The sequence below is a fragment of the Macrobrachium rosenbergii genome, chromosome 56 (assembly GCF_040412425.1).
Source record: "Macrobrachium rosenbergii isolate ZJJX-2024 chromosome 56, ASM4041242v1, whole genome shotgun sequence".
Lineage (NCBI taxonomy): Eukaryota > Metazoa > Arthropoda > Malacostraca > Decapoda > Palaemonidae > Macrobrachium > Macrobrachium rosenbergii.
Genome location: NC_089796.1, coordinates 43,563,110 through 43,575,573, shown reverse-complemented (window position 1 = coordinate 43,575,573; position 12,464 = coordinate 43,563,110). Strand labels below are relative to the sequence as shown.

Sequence of the window (12,464 nt, the reverse complement as noted above, 5' to 3'; positions counted from 1 at the left end):
TTGAACTTCAAGTTAGATTACTTTCAATAAAGTTATGTTATTTCAATTATACTGGCGTGGCCAAACCACTTACTCTTTTTTATATAAAATTAGTCCAATCCCTTTCTTTTGAGTAACTAACCACAAAAAACAAATTATGACCTAACCTAAATCTTTATTGGTACTAGAAATATTGTCCAAAAAACTTTTAAAATTCGCTGGAACACACACCTGAGAACAACAATTTTACAATATAACACATACCTGAGAACAATAATTTTACAATATTGCAAAGTTTTATAAATCCATTTTATCGTTAATAACCTCATTTCACGTGAAATGGCCTCACCCACACTGAGTGACTATAAAAAAAAAAAGTGCATGCCTGGTTTATGTGAAGTCCACTGTCCACAAACTAAAACTTCTTTCTCCTAGGCTAATAACCCCATCTGTAACAGTGACAAGAAGGAAACATACCAGTAAAGATTAAGATGAATAGATTTGTATGAAAACTTGTTTCAACGTAGAAATATAGTTATAAGAGACCCACTAACCCAAATTAGTCTAATTCACTAATTTGGAGGGAGGGTGATGAGCATCTGAAGAGAATAAAAGACCCAGATGCATGAAGTCTAATTCCTGTAAACGACAGACAGTGTAGTAAAAAATGACCTAGAAGATCCAAGTAACCTCTGCAAGTTATGGATATGATAGAAGATGTAACCCAACATGGTACACAAGCCAACTAAAGAATAAATGATATGACGAATGAATGATGAATGATTGTGACTACAAAGTCATTAATGCAATATCATTTCCTAATAAACATATTAATACATTATCAATAAAACCAATCAGAACTCATTATAAAAATAAGAAACAACACAATTAAGATTACATTTCTTCCAGGAGACCAGCTTCCGAGATAGGTTAAAAATGCCACTGCCATTATATGCAACATCCTCTCCAAGAACCTCAACATGGATAAACCTGCCATTCTCACTGCAAGCCTTGGAGATGTATTGATTCCTCAGATTCCCAAGACTGGGGCATTCAACTCGCAAATGTTTCAGTCAAGGAGGCCATATAATCTCAAAAATGCTGGGGATCATTATCCATCAAATAATTAAGAGTTAAGTGGGTAGTCCTATGAATAAATGGCATAATACCATCTCCCATCTAGGCACATCTCCATACTTCCAAGGATATATAACAGATGCAATTACTCTCAATTTATTGGAACTTATCAAGTTCTAATGGTCTTACCATGTGCCTTATATGAAAGCTTTAATTTGAGGAAAAAAAATCTTTAAACTAAAGTGGATTTCTCCTTGGAAGTAGCTTGGCTGATGCCTGTTTTGCTAATCTATCACTCTTCATTGCCATGGGCTCCCACATGTGCTGGGACCCAGCAAAATGTTATAATCCTCTGCTTTCAATTATATGGATCCACTGTAAAATGTTTAAAATCAAAGGGTTGCTAGCAGGACACTTCTGGAGTCACAATAAACAGTGAAATGAAACAGTGAAATTTATCCATAGTTGATAGTTTTTCAATAGCTGTTGTAATACCATACAACTCTGCTGTAAAAACTGATGCTTCTTGAGGAAGCACACCCCTACATTAAAACACACTGCCTTGACTCCAATTACAAAGCCAGTGTTAAATTTATAGCCAATGAATATAAAATTGGATTCAGGCTGCTTCTCAGCATAAGACATGAAAATGCAATAGGCTTCAGCTTCTGTCACATCACGTAAAATCTTTATGTGCTAAGAAATTAAGGCTTAAAAGTGAGTACTTTGAGAAAAACACACTCCATGTGTGCTATAGGGAAGATGGATGAAGTCATGGGGAGGAAGATGATGACTTACTATAATTGCTAGGCCTGTAGCTAGACCAGCCAAAATGGTTAGATTCAAAGAGAAATATCCGTCAGTACTATACCATAAGCTTAGATAAAAGCATCAGAAAGAAAGTGGTTTATGCCAAATAACTGCTCTAAAGATAGTGGAGAGCCCCTGGTAAGTTTATCAGCAGAGAAGAGGTACTCAAACCTTGAGGAAATTGATTCTGAGGTCCATGGGGCTTAAGAAGAAACATCTAACAATGTCCAATCCGCATTCTGCAATGCCAACACAAAAGTCTTGACAATCCCATTCCAGTAACTTGAGAGAAGGTACAAACAGGAGCAAGAGATGAAATATAAACCACCTGAGCAAAACTTGAAAGCTCTTTATAGAACAAAAAACAAAACTTCAGGAGATAAGCAGGTTAAGGTAGCAAAAGCCAGTGAGTTCAAGAGCAACCTCAAACTAGGAGATACTCAGCCATGACTCCAAGGCAAACATTACTCCGCAAAGACTAAGAAGAGAGAGAGAGAGAGAGAAGAGAGAGAGAGAGAGAGAGAGAGAGAGAGAGAGAGAGAGAGATGGAAATCATTTAATGGCTAAAAAAAAAAAAAAAAGTTGTCACTGTTAGGGCCCAACAAGAACTGAAGAGGGAGCTAGGTAAACATGTTGTAAAGCACACTAATGTTCCCAAACCATGAATCACATCAAGTGAGTATGAAAAGGGTGGAGGATGAGGATCTGCCATCCATCCAACAGCTGCTGGAGAACCACCTCTCCCTAATGCAATGGCTGATAATCAGCACTCAAGATGATGCTTACCACAGAAGGTTGTAAAACCAATGGAAAGGCTGCTACAGAAGGTAGTCTCAAATGAGAAGGAATTAGATCTTTGAAAAGCAAGAACAGAGGAGTCAGAAACCATTGATTACAGCCAAAAGCAGCAAGGCATTGAATCACCCATTCCTTGAAGACACTGTGGCGGAATTCAAAACACAAAAAAACAACACACAACACTCACCCTGATCCTCGGTTGCTGGGAGATGGATTAAGGCCGCCGTAACAACCACAACCGCAAACAACCACAAACACAACAAGGAAATACAAAAAAAGGAAACAGAACACACACACAATAAAACAGCACACCAACAAGAAAAACCAACAACTCCCAGAAAAGCATACAAAAACTGTCCAACACGAAAACCACTGACCGGCACTAGCTCTGACTAAAGACTCTCTCAACAACAAACGGCATTAAACAGGAAAACACACGACTCACGAACATACAATAACAAAGGAAGACGAGAGACACATGCACCGATAACAACAGCATCAGAAACTCAGACGAACTGAACTGACTACTTTCAAAGTTGAACCTCAACTCAAGACTGAACTACCGACAGACAGACAGACAGCGCCGTAAACAAACTCCAACTAACGACCCTTATCCCTCTTCCAACAACCGAAACACTCACTAACGACAATTACACTCGCTCTCTCTCTCTCTCTCTCTCACAAAACGTTGGGAAATGCTAAATAAAAATTCATTCATCCCTCTATAATTCTCCCCCCTTTTAGCATTTCCCAACCAACACTTTTCACACTGCATTCAAATTGCCTTACGCAACACCCACGGATGCTCACTAGCAGGTCCTTTAGAACGCGTTCGCGGGCACGCAATCATTCTCTCAGACTCGCTCTCTCTTCCAGCAACATTCAGATTTACATCTTCTCCTCCATTCTCTCTCAGATTCACGCTATCTTCTTCACTATTACCACTCTCAATTTCATCCACAATCTCATCTATACCCTCTAACTCGTTCCCAAATACCTCCCCCAATTTTTCAACTAATCCATCCCATTCGCTCATTGACCTTTCCAATTCTTGCAACGATTCATTCATGCTTTCAATCACTCGTCTATTACTGCTACGCTCTCTTACTCTTACACTTTTGCTCACCTCCCACCGTTCACTCACCCCTACACGTTCAGTCAACTCAGTTATATCAAACCCGCATATGCTATACGTTCTATTCATACCATCCCATTCATCCGTATTACACGCTTTATCACTCATTTTCACTTTGGCACTCACACCCTATCACACAACTTACGATCATTCCGTTTCTTACGTTATCACTTACATTTTCATCTACCTTTACTCTTTCTTTCAGCTCCTCATACGTCCAATCATTAACTCCTTTCAAATCACCTGTCATCATCTGCCGTACCTTCACGTACCTCTCATCATCCACATTCACCAATGTACGTAATATTCCCACACAATCTCCCTCACATATTCCTCGCACTCGCTTCTTCCTGACACTCAGCAATGACGTTATATATACCCTTGGATCTCCCATGTTCAAAACCCCATCATATACACACACATTTGCCCTGACTAATTTATTTACGTCTATTCCCTCAACTACATACTCACAACTATCATTGTTGGCTATCCCGAGGCTATCCGGCCATGCCACTTTCACACTCACAACTTCTCCAATCTCATGTGGCACTTTTACCCTCTCTGTCACAATTACAGGCACTCTCTTCCACAATTTTTGCTCAACCCTACCATCCTTCCCCAAATACAAATCCCCAAGCACATCCCCTTTCATACGTAATTCAATTACATTCATACTAGGACGGACCACCATCCCGCATTTTTTCCAAAACTCACATCCCAATAAAATATCATATTTATCATTCGTACTCTCAATCACACAAAAATCACTTTTATCCATCATTACACCCCAATTTCTAACCGTTCACACACTCTTCCAACCACTGCTACCCCTAAATTTCCAATCCCTCTTACTTCCCCTGACAATTCCTAATTTCACGTATTCCTCAATTTCTCACATCCATTCTTAAATATGACATTCATACTACACCGGTATCTACTAACGCAATCAATCTTACTCCCTTACAACACACTTGCACACTCATGCACTCGTCAGTCTTTCCAGCAAAGCCCCCCTCATGCAACAACCCCTCACGTACATGCATCACACGCACCGCTTGCATCCTAGAGGATCCACCCATTTGAACCCCCTTCACACTCAGTTTCCTGAATTCGCTGTCAGTCACCCTCTTTCGTCTACATACACTTGATACATGCCCTTCCATTCCACATTCGACACACTTCGCTCTCAGTTCTGAACACATTCTCGCATAATGCCCATTCTTACCACAGTTGCCACATATTACATTCACTCGGGTACCCCTACAACCATTACCAATATGACCCACCTGTCCGCACCTGTAGCATTTAACCCCCCTATCTTTCGTACACTCACTTACCAAATGTCCCGATTGCCCACACCCGAAATGTTGCTCCTAAAGCCCACCTATACTCATTCTTTGTATGTCCTTCCTTTCCACATCTAAAACACTTCGCTTGACTTCCACTCACCGACCTTCCCCTTTGTACACTACTATCCCTAACCCGTCCAACCCATTGTTCCCTTACAAACCCACCATTCATCCTCACTGGCACCTCCACATTACTTGCTCTTACACTCCTATCTATTACACTATTTGCCATTCTCATTGGGCCCCTCAACACTGCATCCCTAAAGCTTCCAAAATCTGGCACTCTCTCATCTACCCCAGCCCTTACACTCACACTTCTGCTCTCTTTTATAACCCTGTCAAGCTCATAATCTTCTACAATTTCCAAAATTTCTCCCCAAGTCAACCTTTCACTCGTCCATCTTTTCTTCTCCTTCCGCTTCAAGTTCACAAATTCTCTCACTCCATCTGGCACTGTCTCTAACAACTTCCGTACTAACTCCTTACATTCATCTATCCCATCATCCCCAAACTTCTTCCTCGCCAACGTCTCCAGCCTACAAGCATACAGTGACAAGGTTTCCCCAGCTTTCATTCTTGCCTCATCAAATCCATTCTTCCTCTTATACTTAACACTCGCTTTCATACACCTCGCTTGCTCAACTAGTCTAGCTTTCACCTTGTCATACTCAACATCTCCCACACTCATAATAACCCTATACATATCAAGCAAAAACCCAGTCAAATATTCTCCTAATTCTCGTGCCCACACTCTCTTACTCTCCCCATACTTATCCTGACAAAACCTTTCATACTCCCTAAAGAAATCATGCACATCCCTACTTCCATACTCATTATACCTTTCACACCGGGGTACCTCCCTCACATACATAGCCTTTCTCACTTCTTTCTCACTTTCACTCTCACTCTGTCCTTTCATACCCTCTTCCGAATACAAAGAGTCCACTTCTGCACTTACATTCATCTTACTCATTACACTCTTCTTCCCCTTCTTTTTACCCACTTTTATCCATTCACCTCCATCCACCTCACTATCACTACTATCTTTACCCTCTCCCTTCTTTCCTGCCTTTCCCACTTCCTTACCCTTCTTACCAGTTTCCTTTCCTTTTCCCTTCTTCCCTTTTTCTTCCCCTGAATTATCCTTACTTTCCCTCTGTTCCTTCCCTTGCTTTTCATTCCCCTTTTCCTTACCCTGCCTTTCATTCTCTCGTTTCTTACTTCCTATTCCCACATCACTTTCATCACTCACGCTTCCACTCACTTCTTCCTCCTTTTCTTTCTCTCTTGCCCCTTAACACGTTCCAGAGGACCTGCCTCCAACAGCCCCTTCTCCAAAAACACCCTTGAACATACCTTTCACCATTTCTTCCACACCTTTCATCATTCCCTCCAACTTTTTATCCATCCTCTCTTCCATTCTCTCTTCTGACTCTTTCATCTCCCCTTTCATTTCCTCTTTCGCTCCTTTTACCAATGATCCCATCTCTTCCAACTGAAGCCTTAATTTCTCATTCTCACTCTTTAACCATGCATTCTCCTCTCTCAACCTCACCAGTTCCTCTTCCATCCTTTCCTCCAGTCACACTACCCACCACCAATCTTAATTGGAACTGCAACACCAGTTGCCCCACGTTGGGCGCCAAATATAATGTGGCGGAATTCAAAACACAAAAAAAACAACACACAACACTCACCCTGATCCTCAGTTGCTGGGAGATGGATTAAGGTCACAGTAACAACCACAACCTAAAACAACCACAAACACAACAAGGAAATACAAAAAAAGGAAACAGAACACACACACAATAAAACAGCACACCAACAAGAAAAACCAACAACTCCCAGAAAAGCATACAAAAACTGTCCAACACGAAAACCACTGACCGGCACTAGCTCTGACTAAAGACTCTCTCAACAACAAACGGCATTAAACAGGAAAACACACGACTCACGAACATACAATAACAAAAGGAAGACGAGACACATGCACCGATAACAACAGCATCAGAAACTCAGACGAACTGAACTGACTACTTTCAAAGTTGAACCTCAACTCAAGACTGAACTACCAACAGACAGACAGACAGCGCGTAAACAAACTCCAACTAACGAACGTTTATCCCTCTTCCAACAACCGAAACACTCACTAACGACAATTACACTCGCTCTCTCTCTCTCTCTCACACAAAATGTTGGGAAATGCTAAATAAAAATTCATTCATCCCTCTATAACACTGGCACATCTAAGGCAGCCTACACTAATCAAACGAGGAAAGTACCTAGATACTTAGACTATCCTGGAACTAGAGCTTGGCAACAGCCCTAGCCTCTGAGCCCTGTTGTGTAGAACACAACCTAGGGGGCATAACAGCTGGAGACATCACAAACAGACCCACACACAGCATCCCTACTCACACTGTGGGTCTTTGCAGACATTTGAGGCAAACCAACAATGACAAGGTGACAGGGAAAGTAAGATGCCACAAATACGTAAGCTGAGGCATGACAGAGACCTTGAACTATGCAGCAAGCTAAAAAATGGTGAGCCATACTCCTGACATGGCGACTCAGCTCGGAACCCCAAAAAGAGGCTCAAATTCAAAAGAGCAGAAATGGTTGGAATTAAGAAGGAATCCTGATGGCAAAGACCCAGACGACTGCTGCCTGAACTGAAAGAAAATAGCATGGAAGGAGAGATACTGGAAGCCACTGTAAAATATCAGCTTTCCCTAGAACCTGAAAACATTTAACCTTATCAAGCCATGCTCATAAGAAGCAGGTGTTAAAAGGACCATGGCAGTGATGGCCCATTCCCCCAAAGAATGGGGTGACTGAAAACATGGGCCTGTGCCACAATTTGCATCAAAGGGGCAAGGTCAAACTTCACCAAACAGCATTGTAGATCAAAAGACCGATAGAACATCCTTCTCAAAAAAAGCTAAGATCAATGTGATGAACTGATACCTATGGAGATGTAAGCCCAGTGGAGAAGGCCAGAGGACACAGCAGCAAGGTTCATATGATAACCTGAGGGGCATTGCTCAGACAGGCAAAGGGCCTGGTGCAGGGAAGCACAGATTTATCAAAGAAATGACAACCAGCCATTGAAAGCTAGAGGAATGGAGTAACACATGGGTCTCTTACGTCTCACACGGCAAACATGCAATGTGCTTAAATTCCCCTCTGTCTTCAAGAGACCCAAAGCATCAGTAAATGGCCACGGTTAGAAACAAGGCCAGGTAGTGCCAAAACAATCTTGAGAACTGGACATCACGCTATACAAACATGAATACTTAGGTCCAGAGTAGCAAGAAAGCCATGCACATCAATACTAAACCTATAAAAAAGGCATCAAGTGCCACTATCTTCACTGGATAGAAGGGAAGGAAAGAAACCAATCACCTGTGATAAAGAAAGGAAATCTCATCAAGGAAAGGTAGGCAAAGTACAGGCAGTCCCCGGTTACTGGCAATCCGGTTTTACGGCGCTTATCTAGTGACGACGATAACCAGATTTTCTACACCGATCTCCAGTTATTGGCGCCGATCCCCGGTTATCTGAGCTGTTCCCCGGTTATCGGCACCAATAACCAGGGATTGGAGCCACTATCGCAGATTTTCAGCTATCAGCAATTTTGGTTATCGTCACACTGTTGGGAACCACCGCCAATAACCAGGGACTGCCTGTACCAAGAAGAAACTCAAAAACTAACAACCGGTATAGAAAGACTCTTAGCTATCTTAAATCCTCCAAAAACAGGCCTCAATTTGCAGAAGAGGGGTAGCAGGGGACAGCAATATGTTAACTTCTCTATTTTTAGTCAATGAAAAGGGTTGAGGCTGCTGACAACAAGAGGGAAAACCCAGAAAGTACGCGGATCAGAGAACGATAACACAACTACGGCACACAAGGGATGAAGGCTTCATCCTAAAGAACATGAATTTGAAAGGGAAGAGCCAAAGCTAGGGAAACATGACAAACACCTAGTGTAGATTTATCATGACTCACCTTGCTTCCCTCATGGAGAAGAGCTACCCAAAAGGGAGTATGAAAGAACCCAGTCAAGCATATCTCCCATCATCATCATAACCACTGGCATGCACAGGAGCAAAGCACGAAGATCCAAAACATAACCCAGGGAGAGGAAATGCCTGACAAAATCAATTACTGCCATAGGCAACTTACCAACAAAAAGAGTGAGGCGAACTCAAGCCTCCTACCTCAGCCATTCCACTCAAGAGCAAAATTATGACAACAGAAACAAATGCATAACCAACCCCATTACATACCAGCAATCAAACACTAGGCCAGGGAGAAAAAGAGCAACCAAAGGATGCTTGTATGAAGAAGGTGAAAGCAAGCCTGAAACAGACGTACAAAAAACCTCCCAAAATCAGAGTGGAAAGATGAAGGCAATGCCCTAAACTCAAGGGCTCAAAAAACATTCCAGCAATGTTAAGATCTCCACAATGGAAAAATGAGGCAAGACCCCAAGTTTGCTTTAAAAAGACCAACATCATCATTTCAGCACTCTATCAGGAAACTACAGGGTAGCAACCAAAGCATCTCATAGAGAATGAATGAAGTCAATAAACAAGATCAGTGTAGTGAGTATCTCTGTGAAAGAAGACTCATCCTCAAGAAGCCAAGAAGTTCCATGGAGGACCAAGACCAACATGAAGACGACTACAAGAGGAAGACCTTGAAGAGAATGAAAAATCAATGCACTTTCAAGAAAGGGATAACCTAACATGCAGCAGAATCTGAAAAAACTGAGCCCTCATGCAACTCATGGACACAACCTGGGTGAGGAAACATGCAGCGAAAAAGCCAGGAGATCAGATAGTTCAAGTCACAAGACATCAGAGGAACTGAATCCTCCTCATGGCCAGTAAGTGAAGGTGTTTCTCAAACAGTCACCTTGTAATTCCAAGTATGTTAGGTAAGTAAAGTCTGCAACAAAAAACACATCCCAAGAAAGTACACTCAGCAAGCACCTGAGGCATAAATGCCTATCCTTAAAGAAAATCACACCTGGTAAAGTTCTGCTCAAAAGAGAGAGCATTTGAACTTTACAGACATTACTCCTGACCTGGGGTTGGGCCTCCTGAGATACCTATATGTGCAACCAGGAAACCATGAAAGCTAACAAGGAGGGATCTTGAGAGTCCAATTCTTGCAACCCAAAAGAAAAGGCTGACCAGAGGGAGAGGCCTACCAAACTGCTAGATGCATGATTTGAGTCTCCACTCAGCAACAAACTGGGGCGGACTAAAATCCTGCACAAATGTCAAAAGCCTAGATGAGAGACTTGGTTGGAAGAGGTATGAAACCTACTAAAGTGCTTACAATGAACAAGGCCTTAAAGAAGGTGTCCAATAGTAGCCCAAAAATGTAACAAAAGAAGCTAAGAGGGCCACCAACAAAAAGCAATTCAAACTAATTCTTCACCAGTTAAGAGCCTGTACCTACAGAGGAAACCTGAAAAGATGACAGGGCCTTGACCATTAGAAGAGCAAATTAGGGGCAACAAACATTTCTCAGAGCAAAGGCTGTATTGAGGGAACTAATGAACAAAGCAGACAAGAACCCAAAACAATGAGAGTATGTAAAAGACGAAAGAAGAGGACCTGCTATCCACAAAATGGCCACTCCCACAACCAAAGAGAGTCAACCTCAACAAGTTGTGCATGTACTCGGAACTCTAGAAGACAAAACAATCAAAGATGGTCATTAAAACAATGGAAGATGTTGCTCCACAAGTCTCTTTTATGCGATTTGTCAAGACCACTAACAGCTAGCACAAGTCACAAATTATCAAAATTGTTAAAAATGAGTGGAATGGTGATATTCATTCTAATCAAAGGAACACCTGAAACTTCCAAGTCAACCTTTACTGACCAAACAGAAAAGGGCATGAAGATTTCTATGCCAGCCTTAGACTGGAGCCCAACAACACCTCAAGCCAATGAGCCCTGCCCTGCTGTGGAAAACAGAATCTAGGGAGCCCAAAAGAAAACATGCAAATAGGACCATCTAGGACATTCTCATTCACACCTCTAAGACCTCATAGATCCATGAGGGGAAGGAATCACCCCAGAAGAAAACAACTTTTGATCGAAAATGTGGGATGTATTAAAAAACAACTGAGATTTAATACTTTACTACAAATGAAGTAATCTTTCAATGAAAAGCACAAAAACCTGATAACGTCCTTCCATAACAAAAAAATTGAGGAAAAATGGAAAGCTATAATCCAGAAAAAGTTACTAAAAAAAGGTCATAAAGGTAAAGGAGTCAGAGGAGACTGGCCATGTATAAAAAAACCTAGTCCCAGCAACCCAGATGACCCTATTAAGTACACCTACAAGAGGGGGCATTCATACTTAAACCACCAATCGAGTGACCAGAAACAAATAAAGCAAAAAAATTGCTGGTATCAATATTTTATGAATATATTCAAAGAGAAAATTTAAGCTTTTAGCATAGTTGAACTTTTAAAAAAATGACATACTTACATTGAATTTCTCTCTGTCCATCTGCCGTTTCATATCTCTCATTTGGGAGTCGGCTAGCCTAACTTGTGCTTCTAGGGTTCTGTTTTCATTATCTAATCGCCTAATCTTCTGCTCAGATTCTTTCAACTTCTCTTTTAGAGGGTGATGAAGGTCTGCTATGTCAGCATTCTTAAGCTGTTCTTTTTTCAGGTTATCATTGAGTTTCTTAATGTGCTCCTTAAATTTTTTTATCTGTAAAAAACATTACTTACAGTATTAGCAACAATACCAAAAATACTCTCAACATCTTTTCTTATACCCCATATTAAGTTGGTTTTCAAAAAGTGAGAATTATTTTCCTTTCTTAAATTTCCTTAACATTATTCGGCTATTTTATTATATATGATCTATTATTCTAAGATAAAATATTTCTACACCCCAACAGGACTTGCTAGGATTGCTCTTATATGGCAGTTGATAGGGTAAAGTTCAAGTCACTGGAAACAACCAAGGGGAATAGATGAAAAAGATAAAAAAATATTATTTCAAGAAATTAAATTATGATGGATACACACACACACACATAATCTATATCTATATATATATATATACAGTATATATATACAGTATATACCGTATATGCTGGCGTATAAGGCAACTCAGCGTATAAGACGACCCCCAATTTACTAAATTAAATAACACTATCAGCTGATGTAAGTTAGTTGGTATGTAACTAAAATCAATAGGAAAAATAAAAACATCACGGCAAATGCTCAACGTCTGCGACATCACTACTGGCAGAAGTAGATCCGTATG

General features: G+C 40.9%; 1 protein-coding gene across 5 annotated transcripts in view; it reads right to left on the bottom strand.

The window, feature by feature from the left end:
- Positions 1-12,464, bottom strand: part of LOC136836055 (putative leucine-rich repeat-containing protein DDB_G0290503) — a 359,912-nt gene that overhangs the window by 65,754 nt on the left and 281,694 nt on the right. For all 5 annotated transcript variants that reach the window (XM_067099946.1, XM_067099947.1, XM_067099948.1 and 2 more), the window contains exon 21: positions 11,670-11,900. In XM_067099946.1, coding sequence (XP_066956047.1) covers positions 11,670-11,900 — 231 coding nt within the window. The remainder of the gene's footprint in view (positions 1-11,669; positions 11,901-12,464) is intronic.